Raw genomic sequence first — 22,767 nt, forward strand, 5'->3', positions numbered from 1 at the left:
GACACTTTCTTCCTAGCTTGGTTCCTCTCCTCGCTTTGCCGTCTTTGTGGCCTTGGGGCCTCAAATACCATCAGACCTAACATTTAAAATAAAAATGATCCTGTTTTGATTGTTTGAATTTGTGTTTCTTATTAAAATGGAATGCTTTGCAGTTATTCACAAGATAAGGTCTTTTAAAAAGAATAACTATTTCCTCTGTCTTTCTGATTTTTTTCTTTTTCTTTTGTATTTAAGACTAGGGCTATCAAGGCAGATGATATGAAAGCAGAATTTTTTAATAAGAGCGTCGCGATTCTTTTCCAACAGGCTTAGAAGACATTAAAATATATGAGCTTTGATCTTCTTTTTCTGGATTAGACTATGAAGGGTCAGTTGTTGCAACAGACAGCGAAGTAATGCGTTGGTGATGCACTTCAGCGAGCTGGCTTTCTAGAAGAGGCTAGCGTGAAACATGGAGCTGCGTGACACAGACCAGACCAGAGACAGACCGACCTGTTCACTAAACACAAACCCTGAGAGCGGGTGGTGATGGGAATAATAGTAATGGTGACATAAATGTAGTAAAGATAGCGGCCGCCTAGTCAGGCACTTGACGGGGGTACCAGGCTTCTCGCTCGGCGCTCTCCATAGGTCATCTCGGCCCTGCCTGCGGTTCCGTTAGACTAGACATCATCCTCCTCCTCCTCTTTTTTCACATGGGGAACTGGAGTGGGCTTGGGGTCACGCCGTGGAACCAGGATGGGGACCCCGGCCACTGAGATGACCCCATGCTCGTAGCGGCTCCCCAGGAACTGCTCATAAGTGGCAACTCGTCTCCACCATCCCCTTGGCTCTGCCTCTGACCCCCCAGAGAAGGTGAGAACTGGAGGCAGCTATTCCTGGAATTAGCCATATGCTCATTTTTTGCCTCAGTTATTTCACTAATTGAGGCAAAGGTTCTGGGAGTTTTGACATGAAGTAGCTGGATAATTGCCTCAATACATCATTTTCATTTTACACGTTTGGACACAACCTTTAAGGAAATTCGAAAACCCAGCTCTACTTGGGGAAACGATACTGCCCTACGTTTCTAACTTTGTTTGCCCAAAGTAGTCGGTGGCTTGAGATTCCAGTTATAAGCTTAATCACCCAACACATAACCTCCTCCAGATGCCCTGTGTGTCAGACTTGAAAGTCAGCCTTGATCTGGGGCAGATTCACTGACCTTTCCTTACCTGGGAAATGAAGAGTTTAAAAAGACGGTCTCTGAGGTGCCTGGGTTTGCTTCTGAGGTTCTGTTCCGGTGGCTTCCATGCCTAACTGGATTGCAGGTCTTAGGAGGGCAGCCTGGAGGTCTGCCCTTTCTTCATCTCTCCTCAAGGCTCAGCACTGATGACGGAACAGATGGGTCAGGACAAGTGTGAAGATGCCAGTGGTTTCACTGAATGACGTGAATGTAAATTACCAGCCAGAAAATATGTAAGAGCTTCACACTACCTTTGGAAAATTTTTCTTAAAGTCTTCTTTGAGATCCCCAAAGAGAATTTTAAAGAGACTTCAAGTATGCTGCTTGCAAGAGTCCTGGCACACGATCGTGTCCCTGGAATAATTGCAGAATGTGACATGTGGGATGCTATTGTCACATCACTAGGGATCGGGGTCTGCATACCCTGTGATGCTTTGAGAAGCCCAGCCAGTTACTCTGGGACATGCAAACAGCTCCTCTGCTCTGTCTGCAAAGCCCCTTTTGGGTCAGATCTCAGTGGGAGTGGGGGTGGATGGGGCAGGAGGAGGAGGTTGAACCCCTGGTATGTGCTCACACAATCCTGCTGTCACCAGAAGGTCCTTCCTGGTCTCAGAAAGCTGTGAGGAGACCAGGAGGTGCCACTGTACCGACCCACCACTCTGGGAGGGAGGTGACTGGCAGTCCAGGTAGGGGTGCCCCCTCCCCAGGTTGAAACGCCTCCATCTCTTTTTTCCATTGTAAAGTGAATCCTGTTCATAGGGAAAAGCGTCTCTGGATTTTTTTCAAAATCATTCATTTCTCTTCAGGGTTTTATAACAGCAAGACAGGGTGTGAAAACCTCAGAAAAACGGAGTTAACCAAAGACGGTCTGGCAATGTCGTAAACTGTTTTGTCATCAGAAAGTGAAAATAATCCCAGGGTATGAAAGTTCAGAAAAAAAAGTCAGCCCAAATTGCTTTGTGACAACGTAACTTGTTTCTTGCAGCCAATTTCATAGGAGGAGGAGTGGCTGAGGGCTGGAAGCAGAGGCAGAGGCGGTGACAGACCTAGCGAGGGTTCCCTGAGGAGGCTCCAGCAGCATGCCCCCCGCCCCGCCCACCCCGACCTGCTGGAACAGAACTGGGTGACACTGAAACGCTTCCAGCCCTGGCACTCTGTAATGCCATGAATAATTATCTTAACCTAAAAATATGGTTTCTCCCACCCATAAAAACCAGTAAATCCTTCAAATTCGTTACCTGGAGGAACTCATTTAACGACATAGTAATGGGTATTTTATCTCTTTGAAGTATAGAAGAAGGGAAAGTAGCTGAGGAGACAAAAGAAGAAGAAAGAAAGAAAAAGAAAAGGAAAGAAGGGAGAAAGGTAATTTGGATTTTTAGTCAATTCTGAATACTTGATGTTTTTGAAACATTTCCAGATTTCCTTTACAGGAAAGGAATGAAAGTGATCCAAAAGGAAGAGGGAATTTTCTTTTTCCTTTTTTTTCCTCCTTTTGTCCTGAACTCAGTCCTGGGGTTTTGTGGCATGTGCTGAGAAACTGGGTAGGCTGAGTGCATTCAGAAATTTGCCTGGAGGGGTTGTAAGAACCAAAACTGAGTAAAAACAGAACAAAACGGGAAAAACAAAACAGAAAAAACCCAAAGCTTCCGGCCACAGGTAAGAATTATATAATGTGCTAAGACATATCATTTTGGTATTTTCTTGAGTATGAAAGCTAATTTAGAGAGGCAGGGAGGTATGCTTGAGGTTAGGGGCAGTGAAATCCAGTTCTGGGCCCTCGGAGGCCCTTGTTTCTGTTCTAGCAGAACCGGGGGCAGGTGGGGCGGCTCTGTGGGTGTCAGAGCCCAGGGCCAGCCTACCGGACAGTCCTACCATTGAAGCCAGTGCCAGCCGTAGGCCCGGGAGATACCAGGAAGTGGGCTTTCAGTGCCATAGGGACTAGTCCTAGAGAGGCAGAAAAAGCTGCAGAATTGAAAATCCTATTTTAAACGTCACCCTCCTCCCCTTCCCATCATTGGGAATTCTGTTCGTGATGTGCTATGTTTGTATAGGTGTTGCCTGCTTCCTGCCTGCCTTCCTAATTTTCTTCCTTTAGGAGATATTTGTAAAAGTCAACAGAAGAGACACTCTTGCCTTCACGGAGCTTGTAGTCCAGTGGTCAAGGCAGAGGCCGGTCCAGCAAGCACACACGCAGATGAGAAGTGGAAGGGGTTTGGCGGGTGAGGCAGGGGCTGACTTGGTCTGGGGGCTTGAGGGGAGCTTGGCTGACATCGGAAGGCGGAGCAGGAGGTCGTGGGTCCAGCTGACCCGTGTTGGGGGTGATGGTGGCCATCCAGGCTGGGGAAGGCACACGGAGACAGAAGCAGAGGGATGACAACAGCCAGAGGGGCAGAGGCAGCACCTGCCTGAGGCACAGTCCCACTTCTTTCCTTGAAGAGCGAATGTCCTCATTCACAGCGAGGCCGCTGCTCGGGGCTAGGAGGTTAGGTGATCTGCAGGTTAGATTTTGGATGGAAGGAAGCCTGCCCAAGGTCATCTAGTCAGGCGGTTATTTCAGGACCTTGTGGAGTAAGAGCCACCAGTCAGGCGTGTTCCTGCTTTGCTCGCACGTGTCCCCGTGGACGCCAAGTCCAGTGCTCGTTTGGCGGCTCCATGGCCTCTGCTGGGCCTTGGAAGGATGGTCACGTCATCGCCTGGGTGCTCGGATTTTGTCAGGAGAAGTTCTTATTGACTCTGAGCTGACTCTAGGTCTGAACATCTATGTGCTTCAGCCAAATATTTTTCTGAACCAACCAGAGCAGTTCTTGAAAGAAAGTCAGCTACAAAGATTTTTTTTTTTTTTGTCGTGTTTAAAAATTTGAGATTTTATTGTAGCCCGGGAAGATGTCTGCTCTCTGCAAACAAGTCCCAACCTTCATAACGAGGCCTGAACGCTTTCCAGATCTTTATGGAAAAGATTCCACTCTTCCGTGGTTAATTCCCAGGTTACTTGTTTACGTAGAACTGAGTTCGCAGGGCAGCTCTTGCAGCTCAGCTGTCTGCTTTCATACCCTGTCCTGCTTCCTCTCCTGTCCCCACTCTGCTTTACCTCCTTGCAAAAGGAGGCTCGTCCTCTCCATCGGCAGGGTGGATGTGGAGGGCCCCAGGGAAGCAGCATGTTCGTGGGCTGCGGAGAAACGTGGAGAAAATGCCTTTGTTATCATGTTTATTGAATGTCTACCTCTCCAGCTTCACGTATCGAAACTTGGAGAGATTTTTAAAAAGAAATCATACACCACCAACCACTCTCAGTGTCTCTACTTAATGGAGAAAAGAACTCCTTTTCGATAGACTGATCTGTGTCAGCGTCTTGGGGGATATGTCTATAAATAAATACTTCCTCGACCTATTTATTTTACAGAGGTTGGGAATCTGGATGTCATAGTTGAGTGAGGTTATTAGAAACTGGGTCTCTTCTCTAAAAGTGTCAAGGAAGTTAGAAGGAGAGTTCGAGACTACCATTTTAAGTTGTTTATTTATTGAATACTAAGGAGTTTTACTTTGCAGTTATTTTAACTGGTATGACTGCATATATTTTGGTTGCCATTTACTTTTTTTTTTAAAGGTTATATTCCATTTATAGTTATAAAATATTGGTTAAAACTACCATTTTTAAAATTAGTTTTTTCTCCGGGTCCTTCCTTCCATCCAAAATCTAGTTCTTGGCTCTGGGTGCCCTGGTGGGACCAGTGGGTTTGTTGCCATGTCCCCTCAAGAAAGGGCCTGTTTCAGTCAGTCTTGTTCAGATGTCGCTGAACAGCCTTTGCAACGTTCCTTCTTCCTATTTTGCATCCAGGCTTGGCTAGGTCTTCGTACCCCAGGTGAGAGTCCATACTGCTGAGCTGAGGTCCTGTCGGCAGAGATGGGAGGGAGAGAAGGAAGAGCAGTGACGGGAAGTGGTGGTGCTTTGGCTGCTGTTTATGGAGCACTTGGTGCTGGCGGCACCGTAGAGGCATTTGGTTGATCCCCACAGCTTTCCGGTGGTAGGGAGCGTCATCATCTCCATTCGACAGAGGAGCAAACTGAGGCACAGAAGCGTAAAGCGGTCTGCCCAAGGACACACAGCAACCAGATGGGGGTGTGTGTGTGTGTGTGTTCACATACTGCTGGGATGTGGGCTTTCATCTTTGGTCCCCGCCACCGCGCTTCTCCTTCCATGGGGGCGAGGTGCCCGTTCCCACACTGTGGAGCCGTGTGAAGCAGGATCCTGGGTCAAAGGAGTTAGAGGCTCATTTGGCTTCAGCAAACAATCAGTCACGAGAAATTGTCCTCTCGGGTCCCACTGTCCTTTTTGCTTGTTCCTTGGTGCTCTTTTGGACTGTGCGTGTTTATACACATGGATGCCCACTCTGGGGAATTCTGTGGTCGGCTCGAGGATTTCCATGGCTGTGGCAGAGTGAGCAAGGGTTAGGGTTAGGGTTAGGGTTAGAGTTGAGCTGTCCCTCCTGGGCTCACTCCCAGGCATGTCATTCTTAATTAAATGGGAATTGGACTTTTTTTTTACGCAATAGTTGAGCATTATAGCATGTCCTGTGGGAAGATATTAATGCAAAGAGAACTTGAGAAGTGAGGAGATAAAGTGGGGCTTGTATGTAACTTCCCATTTGGCACTTTGCACAAACCCGTTTCGTGCCATGACCCCTTGCCTCCTACAGCCCTGCAGCCTCATGGCCGTCGCTTGTGCCACCTGATCTGGGGACAGAGGCAAGAGTGCACCCATTTTCAACAGATGAGGAAACTGAGGCTCAGAGATGGGGACTCGTGTCCTGGGGACCTGGGCCCAGCCCAGTTTCTATTTGCCACTCCTGTTTCATCACATTTCATCTTTCTTATCTTTGTGGTTATAAAGTAATACTCTAAGTAAAGTTGGAAGCAAAAGGATTGGAAATGCTAATGTGGGCGTGGGTCCCGCCCTCCCTGCAGGGAGGGGCAGTTTGGGCTTCAGGTTGTGTTTAAATCCAGCTCTGCCACTTACTTGCTGGGTGATTTAGGACAAACAGCTTCGTTGCCCAGAGCCTTGGTTTTCTTACCTGCAAAATGGAGCAGTTACATCCACCTTTAGCCTCGCCTCAAAGTCGGGGTAGATGAGAGGTAGCATAGTGCCTGCCGTGGAGCAGGTGTTCAGTCCGTGGTAGTTCTCCTCCCCTGGCCCTATGTGAGTGCTTCTCAGACTTGCCTCCAGGGGACCCTGAAGGCAGAAGATAATAAATTCTCACTGGAGTGCCCTGGGCTGCCCCCAAGCAGCTTGGAGATAGTGAGACAAGCTGCAACTCTGCGGATTTTGTCTCACTTAGTGATGTATCTGAGTATAACTTAATTTAAAAACAATGTTTGAAGTGTGTAAGTATTTCAAACATGGGAGCTTCAGATTGTCTTGTAGCTTCCTGCAGCTCTAGGCGTAGCTCTGCACCGCCTTGGGGGCACGGGCACACATCTCCCCACAGCCCTGGGGTGCACACACCCAAGCCGGGTCTGCGCTGGAGCTGCTGTCCTCGCCTCTTGCCACACCTCGTAAGGGCTAGACCTGCCTGTGGGCAGACAGTGGATGTCCTGGAGAAATCCTGTCTCACCCTCACCTTGTTCTAAAACCCGCCTGAGGACATCGCAATTCAGTCAGATGGCTCACTCCATCCGAAAGAAAGAAATTCCAAAGAAGTGTTTTCAGGCGGTTTTTCTTGTTCAAGGGTTAACCAGACTCTTATTTTGCTTATCTTTGAAAATGAAACAATGTTTAAAACTATTCAGATCGGCAAGGCCAGCTGGTGGGGAGTACGCAGCTGCTCCCCATTCAGTTGTGCCTCCTCTAATGCATTCGTTGTAGGGCGCCGTCGTACATCTGCAAAATCGTTATTCACAGTCGGTTTTGAACATGTGAGCTCTGTGTCTGTACGAGACCTCTCTCCTGTGCCCGTCCTGAAGGACATCTGGGCTGGTCATCTTCTGATGTTTGGCAGCCTTTTCATTCTTCCTGAAGTCACATCAAAGCAGGGGAGAGGGTTCTGGGCACCCACGTGAGGGGGGGACAGAGCCACCTTTGGGCCCTAATACTTAGTCTCTGCATCACACTTGGAGCCGCTTTTCCTTTTCATTCATTTTCCTATTTGTTAAGGAAAAATTGTTGGAAGGCAACTAGAATCTACCTCTCATCTTTGTGGTCTAGTTGCACAAGAGCCAAAAGGACACCCTAGTCTGAAAATGTTTCATTTTTTCCGCGCGGTAGTTAAGGTTTGTTGTTGCAGATGTTTGAATCTTTGAAAGCGTGCGAAAAGCATAATAAGAGAATTTATCAGATACCTGGGTTCCTGAGATCATTGGACTCTGTGATGATGTGTCATACTTTGAGAAGAAGAGACTGAGGGTTTAAGTGGTGCCAGGGTTTGCTTACAGTCACGTGGCTGGTTAAGAGGTGCTGTAGGTGGTCCACCCAGGCCTTTTGATCTCGAGGGGTAGAGGTGTATAGCATTAAATTCATCTGTAAAATGGGAGTACTAATTGTACTTTCCTCTTAGGTTATCATGATATATGAACAGGATTATCTGTATAAATCCCAGCCTGGTGTCTGGACACCAGAAAGCTCTCAATAAATGTTAGCTCATGTCACTTTTATTGTTGTCACTAAGTGGCAAGAGCCCTGTTCTGGATTTCTGCCATGAGTTTGTGCCTTCATTCATTAATTTAAAAACTATTCAGGGAGCGCCCACCCTGTGCCAGGCACGGTTGATGTACAGGGAAGTCTCGTACTCACACTGATTTGATTTCAGGGTTGAGCATCACTGACCCTGCCCTTGTAGAGCTGACAGTCCAATCGGACAGTCACCAAACTCCAGCCACACCTCCTTGCCTGGGAGACGGGGTGGCTGGTGGGCTGGGTGAAAGCTGACCTTACTGTTCTTTGAGCCTTGAGTTCTCAGCAGGTGTCTCCCTGAGCTGCCATCTTACATGTTGGTGTGGTGCAGGGAAAGGTCACAGGCTTTGTAGCCAAACAGACCTGTGGTTGGAGTTTGATCCTGCCACTGTCTGGCCATGGGGCTCTGAGGATGTTTTTAACCCTGCTGTTCCTCAGTTTCCTGTATATAACTTGGAGTTCGCAGTGCTGACCTCAGAGGGTTGCCATCAAGAAGGGACATTGTGTGGTGCCCTGTGCGTGGCAGGGGATGGACCAACATTTGTTACTTTCTCTTGTCACCGTCGCTAAAGTCACTTAAAACCCTAAACTGAGCCCATGTTTTGATGTATACGTCCTAGTCTGCACAAAGAGTGATATTTCATTTATAATTTCAAATGTCTTCAAACAGACTGCACATTGCTTCCTTGACATGCTTTACATTGTAGGACTGTCCTTGCTTTCTTGCCGAGAGCCATGTAGGTGGGCAGGTTTCACAGCAACCTGGTAAGCTTGTCTCAAGTAGGTTCTACCCTAATAGAAAACCATCATCGTAGATGTACAGGCTTGAGTGGAAAATCAAGTACCTAAACCTAGCACCAATTTAAATTACACTTACTGGGGCTTCCCTGGTGGCGCAGTAAGAATCCGACTGCCAATGCAGGGGACACGGGTTCCATCCCTGGGCCCGGAAGATCCCACATGCCGTGGAGCAACTAAGCCCGTGTGCCACAGCTGCTGAGCGTGTGCTCTAGAGCCCATGAGCCACAACTATTGAGCCCACGTGCCACAACTACTGAAGCTTGAGTGCCTAGAGCTGGTGCTCTGCAGCAAGAGAAGCCCCTGCAATGAGAGGCCCTGGCACTACAACAAAGAGTAGCCCCCCCTCACTGCTACTAGAGAAAGCCTGTACGCAGCAATGAAGACCCAACACAGCCAATAAATAAATAAATTTATATAAGAAAATTACAGTTACTACTGGAAATAATAAAATGAGTGTTTAGAAATAGTACCCCCCCATTTGCTTTCAGAAAAAGAAAATTGTTGGTAGTGTCACAAAGACCTTTAGAATTTCGTGCCTGTTGAAATCCTTGGGTGACAGTGCAGTGTGAACATACTGGCGGCCTCCTGTCCACCCTACCGCTGGCCGTTCTGTGCATTTCAGAGAGACTGGCTGGGTGTCGTCCATATATCTGGCGATTGCACGAGGGAGCTGGCGCAGGTTACCCTATGGGAGAGTGAGCCGTCCTGGAGGATATTAAAAAGATCCCATTTGCCCTCCTGCCTTCAGCTGTCGGAGATCCCGTGGGTGAGTGCGGCAGCCCTGTTGTTAGGGTGTATTTTCAGTCCCATGAACCAGTGCTGGTTCTCCCAGCTCTGCAAATGCTCAGGGGCTGGTGGGCTTCGGGGCTGCCCTTGAAAGGGGATCTACCATTCTGAGTGTGGGCATTTTGCTGAAGCCTTTGGAGCCTTTGTTCTGGAGTTGGATGGGAAGTTCCAGAGGGCCTGACTGTGCGTTTTTCCTGTTTGTAGCCTCAACAAACACAGTGCTCTGCACACCGAGGGTGCTTGATAAACGTGTGCTCACTGGTGTGGGCTGCTACTAAGGAGAGAACACTGTGTGTGTTTGGGGGTTAATTGTCCAGCTTTTTTGCCTAGCATAAGGCCAGTACTGCACCAGCTTTTCAGTGCTCGCTGCAGAATTGTTGGCTTCTTAGCAGCCCAAAGACATAATAGATGATGATAATGGGTTTTTATTAGGGAGGAGTTAATTGCAAATCATCCACTTAGGAGTGTTAGGGCTGAAAGAGGTAGTCCCAACTTTGTATTTCACATGCAAGGCACAGGCTCAGAGATGCAGTGATTTGTCCAGGGTTACAGCCAGGTGAGTGTCAGGTCTGGATGGGGACCAGGCTTGGGAATCTCAGCTCAGGGGCCACACCCCATGGCTCCCTGCCTTGTTGGAGACGGTTGATCACTGTGAGGGACTAAGCTTTTCCCAGGGCGCACCCACAGCTGTCCCAGGCTCTCCAGGGCTTCCCACCCTGGTTATTGAGGCACCTGAATGATCCCAGTCGGCTCTGCTTTTTAGCATCTTGTTTCTACTGTAAAACTTGGCTTTTATTCCTACATCCATGTGCCTGCCTCTAGCTGCCACCTGCCCCTTCTCACTCATTACTTCAGATTGGTTGCAGACAGGAAAATTGGACACCTGTGCCTAGAACTATATATACACTGAAAGCAGGTAACATGTAATGAAGGCCCAAGGGCCTCTCCTACAAGAATGCAAAGAATACACATCATTGGGACTTCCCTGGTGGTGCAATGGTTAAGAATCTACCTGCCAATGCAGGGGACATGGGTTCAAGCCCTGGTCCGGGAAGATCCCACATGCCAGGGGGAGCAACTAAGCCCGTGTGCCACAACTACTGAGCCTGTGCTCTAGAGCCCATGAGACACAACTACTGAGCTTGAGTGCTGCAACTGCTGAAGCCCTCGTGCCTAGAGCCCGTGCTCCATGACCAGAGAAGCCACCGCAAGGAGAAGCCTGAGCATTGCAATGAAGAGTAGCCCCCGCTCGCCGCAACTAGAGAAATCCCCTCGCACAGCAACAAAGACCCAACACAGCCAAAAACAAATAAATAAATAAATAAATTTTAAAAATAACACATATCACTTATTGAGGCTTTATGTGTGTCAGATACTGGGTTAAGCATTGTATATATATTATCTCATTTCCTCTTCACATCCGTGCTGGGAGGAGATAGTTTTATTCCCATTTTACAGATGAGGAAATAAAGAATGGTGAAGTTAGTTACCTGAGATCATAAAGCTGGCACAGACTTGAGTTGGATTGAAAGGAAGGTCTGCCTGACGCCTTTGGCAGTCTGGCTCCTGTAAGGCTTTGTTTCGACTGCTCAGAGAACATTTTTGCTACATCCCAGCTTTCTAGCAAGTTGCAAATCATCTGGTTCCCTAGGCCAGATGCAGAAGAGAAGCTGGCTGCATATTTGTGGGGATTTGATCTGAGAGAAAATGCCTGTTTCTTGTGGATGTATTTTATATAATGAAATAGAATGTGTTTTCTAGACTGTAAGACATGTGATGTAGTCATTAACAAATAAGATGTTGATGATGAAATTGATATAGAGTCAAGTATGCTTTAAAAATAACTTTAAAAAACTGCCTGTGTTTCGTATGACACACATTTTGAGTGAGCCAGGAAGATCCTGCAGGTCACAGTTTGAGAATTCCTGTTCCAGACAAAGCACGGATAAGATGTCTTAGTCATCAGAAAAAATGAAATCTGGCAAGGAAACCATAAGTATAGGATGCAGGAAGGGTTTGCTCAAGGAGAGGAAACAAGGAAGAAATTATAGTGACTAAAAATAGGCAAGGAGGAAGGTTCTTCACCAGGGAGTGAGTAGAATGGGGCCAGTTGTCTGATAACTAAAACATAACAGCTGAGGTTGTCATAAATACACCCTTTGCCAGAAAAATAACCTGCTGTGTGACATTTGAATAGTTTTATCTCGGTTTGGGAACAGCTGCCCTCTGGGTTTCCAGCATTATTTTGGCATATCTGCATCTGGTGTTAGCCAAAGCGTTCTTCAAGGCAAAAGCATTGATTCAGTTGAGTCACTGGGTCTTTGGATAAATTGCTTTGGCCCGAACTGCTCACTTTAGTCAGATAAAGACACTTTTGGAACTCTTAAATGTAAAATTATACTAGCTTGACTTGGTAACATCTATTGTTTGTAACCTGTAGAAGAGTGTACTGGTTAACTTTTATCACATAACAAGACACCCCAAACTTGGTGACTTAAAACAGCGCCCATTTGTTATTTCTCACGTGTCTGCAGAGATTGGCTAGGGGTCAGCAGGGTACTGGCTGTTCCGGGTTGGGCTCAGCCAGGCGGCTGTGGTCCAAGTGTCTCTCACCCTCCCCCGGCCAAGCCGCCATGTTCTTCTTGCAGGCATGGTAAAGATGCAGAGGGCAGATGGACACACTCATTCAACCCATCTTAAGGCCTGGGCTTGGGACTGGCCTGCTGTCACTGCTGCCACATCCTGTTGGCCAAAGCAGTTTCCAGACCCAAGCCGAAGGGTGGAGAAGTGTTTCCCACTCCTTTGATTGGAGGAACTGCAAAGTCATTTATGTGGCGAAGATGGTGAGCGTAGGGCAGGGTAATAAACTGGAACCAAAATGCAGTCTGCCGTAAGCAGTAATAAGCTGCTACTTATCCAATACTTATTGTGCGCCAGGCCTATATATTTATAATAATAACTAACATTTATTTAGCACTTACTGTGGGCCATTCTTCTATGCACTGGACGTGAATTGGTTCACCTAATGCTCACAGCAGTACTATGCTATAGACCCTAAGATTATTCCCAGTTTACATCCAAGGAAACGGGAGGCAAGAGTTTTAGCGACGTGCTCAAGGTCAAAGCCGGATAACCCTGCTCCAGCACCCAGGCTCCAGTGCTATATGTGATCTGTTACTATCATCAAGGACTTTTGAGAATACAGAGGCCCGGATCTTACTGAAGAGACTTGTCTGAAGTCACTAGGTGGACACGACTACAGCATCCTGGCCCGCGTGCCTGCTAACTGTATTCTTCCCACTGTGCTATCCGCCAGTGAGTGTTACCTGAGGAATATAGCTTTATTCTGTATATTGATTGTGATGTGGTCAAAGGCATAGAATCCAGGTATGAGATTGAAGCTGATCATCTGTTGTTTGTACAGAATTCTCCAGTTTGTTAGCTTCCTTCTCAGTCCGGGTGACAAACTTAGAGTATCTTTGAGCTAAATGTGAAAAATGTTCCTTTTGCCACTTGTTGATTAATATTCCTAGAAAAAATGTATTTCCATATGCATAGCCCAGAGAGAAATGTCAGCAGTTAGACATACTAATCAGAAGAAGGCTTTGTGTTTTAGTAAAGGTTAAGACCCATCAATTTTTTTTTCTTTAAAACATTAATGTAATGTAATTAGCTGTTTTTTTCCTCTCTACTCCCAGAGGGCAGATGTAAATGTTCTACCTAAATGAAGCTATTTATTTAAATTCATCCAGATTTCTGTGGAAGTTCTGTACATCTTTCTTCTGCTGTATCAGCTTATAGCTACAATAATTTAATAAGTTTTTCCTAGGGTGAAATTGGATGCCCTTTATCGATCTTACACTGAGGGGGTGTTCAATTACTTAATCTGAAGAGGTATATCTGGGTCTCTCGATTACAATTTTGTTATAAATGGCTTGCTAATGATGCTCGGGGTGCAGAGGTTAATAGGGGTCCTCCTAGCCAGGGCTGGGTAATTGAACGCTTTCTATTTTGGGACCAGTTATCTGATCTCTTACAGGCGTACTAGGTTCCCACAATTACAGCCTGCATCCACAGGGCATAGCACTGAGCCCAGGCTGGGGAGCAATCTCACTGAAATGCATACCTGAAAACTCAGGTTTAATACTTGAATGGGAGCGCCCAGGGCCCTGTCTGACCTGAGTCCACTGGCACCAAAATGTGGACATTCCAGGCAGGTGACGTGCAACGTGCAGGGGATATCCACCACTTATTTCTTAAGAAAGAATAACCTGAGTGTTAGGTTTCGGAATGACTGTTCTTGGGATAATTTGTGGCATATGGAATAGGCCAATCCAGGAAAACAGCAGCAATCCATTTTCTTTTCAATCGAGTCACATGAGTTTGATTTTTCTTCACTGAGTTATGTTAGTTCATAGTTATATGTATTTTAAAGATCCTTTTGAAAGCATACATGTGTGCATCCCTCTTTGTGCTTGGACGAATCCCAGCCCTGACGCAGCCTTCCAGAGTCTGGTCCCTGCCTTTTCTCCCATCTGCTTCCCACCCCCGTCCTGCCCCATAGCCCAGGGGTCTGCCCTCCTGGTGGTCCCCATGGGCTCTGATCTCCAGCTTCTCTTCTTCACGGGGTCTTTACTTCCCTGATGCCCACGTGGCTGGCTTCCTTCTCGTCATTCAGATGTCCCCTCCTGAATTCAGTCTTCTTCCCTGGCCATCCTCTCTACTGTGCCTCCCCTTCCTCTAAGGCAGCAGCTCTCCCCGGGGGTGGAGGCCAGGGATGCTGCTAAGTGTCCTACGGTGCACAGAACAGTCCCTGACAACAAAGCATTATCCGGCCCTGGTGCCGCATTGAGAGCCCCTGTTCTCAGGGTTTCATTGTTTTCTCCCTTTGTATTTTCTTCCAGCATCTGAGATGATGCTGTTCATTTGTGACTTTTTAAATTGTCTGGTGCCCTGCGGCCCCTAACTCCTGGTGGAATATAAGCTCCAGGTGAGGAAAAGGCCTCCCTGTCATGGTCACAGCTACACCACTCCCATCCAGTTGGATGAGGGTGGTCTGGAAGCCTAGAACCTCCAGGCCCTGTTCACAGCAATGTACTCACTGGTCTCATGGCTGTTGGGTTTTTTAAAATGTTTTTGTTAATTTAGTTATGTATGTATGTATGTATGTATGTATGTATTTATTGGCTGTGTTGGCTCTTCATTGATGTGTTCAGGCTTTCTCTAGTTGTGGAGATCGGGGCTACTCTTTGTTGCAGTGCACGGGCTTCTCATTGCGGTGGCTTCTCTTGTTGTAGAGCACAGGCTCTAGGCACACAGGCTTCAATAGTTGTGGTGCATGGGCTCAGTAGTTGTGGCTCGCGGGCTTAGTTGCGCTGCAGCATGTGGGATCTTCCTGGCCCAGGGCTCGAACCTGTGTCCCCTGCATTGGCAGGTGGATTCTTAACCACTGCGCCACCAGGGAAGCCCCATGGCTGTTGTTTTTAATCAAGTATTTTACATACTATGCACTGGTCATATGTTCTGATAAAACTTGCAAGTGTAAGATAGTTTTACATTTATTTTTCTCAAAGAGGGCCCCCCCTCCCCACAACTGGGTTTTTTTTTCCCACACCAACAAAATCTCCAACTCTCCAGACACCAGCTGGGTGTCCTACAGTTTAGTTGAATTCTTACAGTAACTCCCCGGAATTAGCACAGATTTCACAGGTTAAGGGCTCAGTCCTCTGAGAGTGCCCCCACTTCAGGCCCCAGTCACAGGGCTTGGGTCCCCAGGCTACCTGCACTTCTGTCCTGATTGGCTGCAGATTCGGAAGTTCCCACCCCACCCCCCCACCCCTGCCTCAGGCTCCGTACTTTGCTATAATGATGCACACAACTCAGGAAAGTGCCTCAGTTACTATTACAAAGGAGACAATACAAGAGCAGCCAGATGGAGGAGATGCACGGGGCAGCCTGGGAGAAGGGTCCTGGATCTTCCATGCCCTCTCTGGATACACCACCCTCCCAGCACCTCCGCACGCTTTCCAGCTAGAAAGCTCTCTCAATCCTGTCATTTAGGGGAGTTTTATGGGGGGCCCACTATGTAGGTATGAATGGTTAACTCTTTGGCCATTGGTGATTAACTCAGTCTCCAGCCCCTCTCCCCTCCCTAGAGGTCGGAGAGGCAGGGATGAAAGTTCCAAGCTTCTAATCAAGGCTTGGTCTTTCTGGCTACCAGCCCCATCCTGAAGCTGCCTGGGGGCCCCCCGCTGAGGGTCATCATTGCACTAGCATAAACTGAGGTGTGGTTGAAAGGGGCTTGTTACAAATAACAGAAGATGTTGTCCGTGTCACCCCTATCACTCAGGAAGTTCCAAGGGTTTTAGAAGCTCTGTGTCAGGAACTGGGGACAGAGACCAAATATTTATTTTTTATGACATCACACCCCCCGTCACGTCCTGGTTTCAAGTCCCCACACCTGGACTTGCATCTAGGGTGGTGCGCAAGGCACAGTCTGCCTTCAGAAGAGATCGGGTGAATCAAAGAAGGGAGGGATGAATGAATGAATTATAGGAGATAACGCTGTATCTGAGTGGGTTTTTTTTAAGGCTCAAAGCATCTGGAATTGTCTCCCCATTTTTTTGCTCCCTGATTTACATTTGAGAAGTGAGCCCTGGAGTGGGAGGTCTGGCTGGAGGGTGCAGCCTGCCCAGGGGTTAAATCCTCTGGTTGACTGTGTCCCAGGCCTCTCAGTTGAGACTGTCAGCTTCCCCTGCTGCTCAGGTCTGTTTATTTATTTTGCTTGTCATAGGAAACCTTTGTTCTTGTCGAGGAATGTTTTGCCCATGCTGTTGGGTCCAGATTTTGTACATTCTTGTCTTGGAGCTTCAAAGACCGTATTTGGAAAAACATCTAATTAGGCCTCCTGCAACCCGAGAGACAGAAGGGTGCAAACTGGCTTCCCCCCTGCGATTGTTTGGAGTCTCATTTTAACCCTGCTTGGCCTTGTCTTCACCATGTGAAAAATGTCTTCTTGGCTTAGTGATGGGGTTTCCTAGTAGGGGAGCTTGCCCTTTTGTTTCTTGGGTTTGGGAAAATTGTTTGTACCCAGTGATGGGTCAGGGGTGGATGAGGGTTGAGCCTTGAGGTTCCCAACACATCCCTCCAGCTGCTCTCAGGGATGAGGGGGCGGTGGAGTGCACGATGCTGGCCCTGTTCCGGGGCCGTTCACTCCCACAGCCCCTGCTCCTCTGCGCTTCTCAGAATTGCTGTGACCCGTATCTCAGCCTTTACTCACTGGCATTCCTCAAACTGCTTCCTTGAGACATTAGTGAGAATTCTGTGGCCAATTATGTTTTGGAAACGTTGTGTATTATATTCCTCTCCTGTGGATTCACACTGAAAAGTCCTGCTGTAAAGAATTCTGTGTAATTTAGGCCATCTTACCTTTTCTCCAGGTAATTTAAGCACTGAAGACCTATCGACAACACACAGAACATTTTGTGGAAGACATTTTAGGAAACTGCTTAGCTATTTCTTGGTCATTGTGTTTTGCTAAAACATGGGCCTTTCGGTCCACGGGAAGGAAATGTTTCTGCTGGTGAGCCCTGATTGTTCAGCCTTTCAGCCAGTACAAGGGGGCGCTTTATGCAGGGTTAGTTAATACCTCTTCTCTGGGGACAGTAAGGATTGTTGGAGGAGTACAGAGTCGGAGGGGAGTCCGCCACCCTTGGGTAATTCTCAGGTGCTAAGGAAAAATAATGTGATGGAATCTCCCATCTTTGATTCCACTTCGGATGTTCTTGACATTCACTGACAATTAAAAAACAAAATAGTAATAGTCCTTGATGATGCTATTATCATTCATGTTATCTACCTTTTATGGGATACTGAGTATGTGCAGGTAATATGCAGACTCTTCACATGCATTAGCTGACTTAGGACTTGCTACACACTTGAAAGGGAGGTACTTTTTATCCTAATTTTACTGGTGAGGAAACCGGAGCTCAGAGAGATTTTATGGCGGGCTCAGGGTCACACAGCTAGCTAGTTAGCATGGTTCTACTGCTGCTGGAAACTAAGTAGGTCTCCTTTTCTGCTCTTTTTACAATATCTACTAAGAAGTGTCATTTGGGCAACAATACATTTTATAACCGCGGGATTCTATTAATGGATTTTTAAGAACTATGTTTTCCCCAGGATGATGAAAGTGAAAAATTGTTTCAGGGTCTGAAGTGTTCTGTTACTCAGGGGAATACAGCACACTGGATTTAATTGCTTAATAACTTAAAGTCAAAATTTTCTTAATATGATACATTCTACGGGAGAGAATCATTTCAATGTTTCTAAATTTTCATTAACTTTTGCATTCTAAACTAACTGTTAGCTCTAAGTTAAGAGACTATTAGTGCTATTGTGAGAAAACAACCAAACAAACATTTTCTCTGCCTGCTCCCATCCTAACCATCCTCCTTCTTGGCTTTTTTGTTGACTTAAACACACTGATGTTTCAATTCATCCCTCAAGTTTGCAGTCACTAACTGTGCATGAATCAGGATGACTGCAGGTCCTGGGATGGGGGATCCAGTCACTTGGATGTGTCAAGGCAGAGGCATTACAGAATATGCGGGCTGTACAAAATAGGAGGTGTTTAATATGGTGCTGGTGCCGCTGTTGTTGGGGCCACATTTGGTGGCAGAGACAGAACTCTAAAGCCAAGCACCAAAGACCTGAAACCTTTCCCTTTATCCGATATGATTTTCTGTAACTTGCTTGTGACCCAGCCAGCTTGGCTGAAACTTAGAAGTGGAAAAGAAGCGTGACCTTCTCCCCTTGGAAGATGATCCCAGGGTTACTGCTATCATCACATAATGTAATAAAACCTCTTTTCTTTGTCATTTAGGTAATCTGACATCTGAAAGATTTTGAAGAGGAAACATTTCAAAGAAGCAGAGGCTATAAAAGAAGAAATCACGGACTCTGTGTGGATGGCGTGCCAATCCATCCCTCACTGAGGCCATGAGATCTTGTAACCCCTTGGGTGTTTCCATGTTCTCCAGCGCAAACTCTCCCACTTCATTTGGTGCCATGGGAAAAACCTGAAGGACAGGAAGAATTGCTCCCGACCTTGTGGCTTTTTCCAGGACTGCAGTGGCTCCTACAGAACATGACAGTTGGAGATCAGTCATGTTGTCTTTCGGAGTCGAACCAAAGAACGCACTTCCTCATTCTCAGGTGTTGTGACGCCTGCTTATTTTTATATTTGTGTCTGTTGCTTGTGCCTTTTGACCATCTTATGTGATCACGAGACGTTCTTGAAGTTTTCCAGCACGACTTGCAGGCATCCGGACTCCTCGGGGACTCACCCATGGCTTGGTGGGCCTGCAGTCCAAGGGCATTACCATGAGGCACTGCCTTCATTGCTGCATCCAGCTGTCGTCGTCTGACGACGCATACACACAGAAGGTCGGCTGCCAAGGAGGCCCCCGTCACGGTCGCCAGGAGTGCCCCGCGTGCAAAGGAGAAAACAAAATTGTGTTTCGAGTGGACGGTAAGCAGATGAACTTGCTTGCCGTTCTCGAAGTGAGGGCTGAAGGGAATGAGAGCTGGGGTGGGTTTTTGCGCTTCAAGAAGGGGAAGCGATGCGGCCTCGTTTTTGGATTGGTAATAATGACGTTGGTGATGGCTTCTTACATCCTTTCCGGGGTCCACCAAGAGCTTCTGATCTCCTCGCCTTTCCATTACGGAGCCTTCCCCAGCAATCCCAGCTTGATGGATGGTGAAAATCCGAGTGACACAAAAGAGCACCATCACCAGCCCTCTGTAAATAATATTTCATACGTGAAGGATTATCCAAGCATTAAATTAATCATCGACAGCATCACAGCCAGGATTGAGTTCACGACCAGACAGCTGCCAGATGCAGAAGATCTCAAGAAGCAGGAATTGCACGTGAGTAGCCGGGCGCTCATCTCTGTGGACTGATTTTAAACAATGGCTGCTTCCTTTCCTGTCACCACTTTTGGGAAGAAAGTGACCAAAAATTTCTCAAGTGTAACAATGGTAATTTGACAGCCTTATGGATGAGAGTTCACTGGGAGGGCCGTGTCCCCGCTGTTGAATGCCGAGGAGGGAATTCTGTACTGAGTGGCAAAGCTAGAAATGTTGAAGGACGCCCCTCCTCATAATTCCATTTGGGGACTTTTTGCTGGAAATGGGTCCTGGCAAAATTGCTTTTGCAGATCGCTGTCATCCTGTTCCTAGTCTGCCCTGATCATGATGTTTGCCTCTAACAGCCGCTTAAATACACAACTGCATGGTCAAAAGTTCCAGCTGCTTAGTTTGATTGCCCTGTGTGTGTGTGTGTGTGTGTGTGTGTGTGTAAGATACATCATGGTAGAAGGGATTTTGTTTGAACTTTTATCTTCATTCTCTCCAAGTTTTATTTTTATGTGGGGTTAGGAAAAGCATGGCCACTGGGTGTTTCCCAGGTTTTGCATATTTCAGTCTTCAGTGCACACCCAGCAGTACAGCCCACCTGAACGTGGTAACAAGCCTCAGGGCAGGATCACACTGCGGGCAGGATGTGCTCGTGCTGACGTTTTCCCCTCGGGGTGTCCCTCCCTGTGTGTCCTTGTCGTTGCAGATGTTCTCAGTCATCCCGCACAAGTTCCTCCCCAACAGCAAGAGCCCCTGCTGGTACGAGGAGTTCACGGGCAGGAACACTACCGACCCCTACCTGACCAACTCCTACGTGCTCTACTCCAAGCGCTTCCGCTCCACCTTCGACGCCCTGCGCAAGGCCTTCTGGGGCCACCTGTCCCACGCGCACGGCAAGCACTTCCGCCTGCGCTGCCTGCCGCACTTCTACATCATCGGGCAGCCCAAGTGCGGCACCACCGACCTCTACGACCGCCTGCGGCTGCACCCGGAAGTAAAGTTCTCCGCCATCAAGGAGCCGCACTGGTGGACCCGGAAGCGCTTCGGTGCGTGCCCGCGCCGTCCCGGATCCCGGGTCCCCCTTGCGAGGGTGCACATGATGGAGGAGAGGGGTTCTCTCCCCAAGCCTGGTGCTCCTGCCACCTTCATCCCGTCGCTCCTTCCGCGCACGTCGGGGTCAGGGGTCACGGGTCACGATCAGGGTCAGGGTCACGGTCAGGGCTGGGGTGGGAGCTGTGAGGCTGACCCGAGCAGGGCGGGCGCGGTGCGAGGCCCCAGGAGGGAGGCGGGGCGGGGAGATGAGAAAACACGCGGAAGTGCAGCGATCAGACAATTCTCCGGCTTAGGATTCCCCAGGCAGACATCCAGCAGGACTAAGCACCCAGCTCCTGACCATCCCGTGAGCATTTATGGAGTGCCGGCTGTGTGCAGGGCGAGGGGAAGGGCGCAGGACCGGCAGCTCTTCTTGTGCTGAAGGGCCTTGGCACACGCAGCACCCGGGAGTGGGGAGTGTCGGATCCCAGCCCCCAGCTCCCGGCTTCCCGCTGGGTGCTGTTCCTGCTGGAGCCCCGCACTCACACCCCCACACCCGGAGGAGGCAGGAGAAGGGAAGGCGGCTACATGGGCGGAGTTTCCACTTCCTGCTGGTTCATCCCAGGGCCCTGAGCCTGTCACTGAGCTGCTTTGGGCCTCTTTTCTCTGACCTGCCCCTTCGCCTTCACAGGCTCTGAAAGAAAGCCCCGCTGGAGATAATTCCTGGAGACCCTGCTCACAGCACCCCTTTCCCACGGGGTTGGCGTGCAGGCCGGTTTCTGCTCGAGCCACCCCTCCGCTCTCGGGTCACTGTTTCTTCTCCTTAGCCTTTTTCCTTCTGCCAGGAGACACTGGGTCACTGAACTAAGGGATGAGAAATGCTAGAGTCCGGGCGGGCCTCGAGAGTGGTTTCCGTGGAAGGGACCTAGGTTGCTTGGAAAGTTTTCCTTAGTATAGCCTAAGCTGAGACCAACTCTTAATGTGTTTCCCGACAAACGTTTGACTTAATCCTTCTGATGTTCCTCCCGGAGTGAACAGAAGTGTAAATGTGTCTTTTGTGGTTTGGCAGCGGCTGCTGTGGGAGCCAGGGTTTCTGTACTCATCTGTAGGGCGCCCTCCCCTGCACAGCTCACCATTTTCCCCAGTGAAAACCAGGTTCCCACTGACAGAGGAGAGAGAGGCACAGGGGTCTGTGGGCCTCTGGAGTCTGGGTTCCAGTGTCACCTTGAACCTCTTGCTGTTTTGCCTGTGGATGCCCTCTCTCCACTTTCCATTAACCTTGGTGGCTGTGGTTTGGGGCAGTGTGTTGTCAATACATTTTTAAGTGAAATTTACCCACTTCTAAGGCAAGGGGCAAATTGAGGCTGCATGTGGCCGATGCCGGAATAACCTAGGTGTCCGTCCGGGGACCAACAGTTCCCCTTATTGTTTGGATAATGGACAGCCTGCTTGATGGAATAACCTCGAAAGGTGTTGGTGGGCCCTGATGAAGAAGATGCATGTGAACTTCAGAGGAGGCTGTGCCCTACGCCCTGCACCCCCACCCCCACCCCCATGGGCTGCCTTTTCTTTTCATCCAGTGTGTGTATCCTGATGCCATTGCTGCCCCACCCCTGGGGAGGAACTCACCTGGTGCACGTGTTAACCAGCCCCAAACTCTCTGTCCCTCCAGGTAGACGCAATTATAGTTCTTGAACAGCCATGCTAGCCTTTCAGTGGCACCTGTGCAGCTTCATGGTGGTGCGTTCCACCCCTCGAAGCGCACGTGGCTTAAAAGAGGGCGGCCCGTTCACAGACACCCTTCCCTCCCTTGCAGCTCACTGGGCCAAGCCTTGGCTGCTGCAGCTGGGCCCTTGGACCTTTCCATCTGCCTGTGGTCACTCCCTGGAGGCCACCAGCCCAGCTGTGGCAGCTCGACCTCAGTAATTCCTGCTTCCTGATTCTTGTAGGAATCGTCCGCCTGAGAGATGGGCTGCGGGACCGCTATCCTGTGGAAGATTATCTGGACCTCTTTGACTTGGCTGCACACCAGATTCATCAAGGACTGCAGGCCAGCTCTGCGAAGGAGCAGAGCAAGAGGAATAGAATCAGTATTGGTATGGCTTCTGTGTACCACCCACGGGGCCCTGCTTCTGCCCTGGGCCAGGCCCAGCTTCACTGCACCTGCGAGCATTTGCATGAAACCTGCCCACGGCCGCTGAGCCTGCACTTTCACACTGGCTGTCACTCTCAGCCCTGTGTAAAATGTTCATATTGCTTGTGCAACTTCTCTAAAGCAGAAATGCTTAGTAGGCTGTCTAGTTCCGTGGAGACTCAAGCGCACCTGAAGTGGCTC

General features: G+C 48.5%; 1 protein-coding gene across 4 annotated transcripts in view; it reads left to right on the forward strand.

The window, feature by feature from the left end:
• CHST15 (carbohydrate sulfotransferase 15) overlaps positions 1-22,767 on the forward strand; it is a 74,674-nt gene that overhangs the window by 21,530 nt on the left and 30,377 nt on the right. For 3 of the 4 annotated variants that reach the window (XM_057737384.1, XM_057737387.1, XM_057737385.1), the window contains exons 2-4: positions 18,364-19,412; positions 20,107-20,446; positions 22,382-22,528. In XM_057737384.1, coding sequence (XP_057593367.1) covers positions 18,864-19,412; positions 20,107-20,446; positions 22,382-22,528 — 1,036 coding nt within the window. In that variant the 5' untranslated portion in view covers positions 18,364-18,863. Of the gene's footprint in view, positions 1-2,366; positions 2,591-18,363; positions 19,413-20,106; positions 20,447-22,381; positions 22,529-22,767 lie in introns of those variants that run through there. The other variant, XM_057737386.1, reaches the window with a different exon arrangement.

This window comes from Hippopotamus amphibius, chromosome 5 (assembly GCF_030028045.1).
Source record: "Hippopotamus amphibius kiboko isolate mHipAmp2 chromosome 5, mHipAmp2.hap2, whole genome shotgun sequence".
Lineage (NCBI taxonomy): Eukaryota > Metazoa > Chordata > Mammalia > Artiodactyla > Hippopotamidae > Hippopotamus > Hippopotamus amphibius.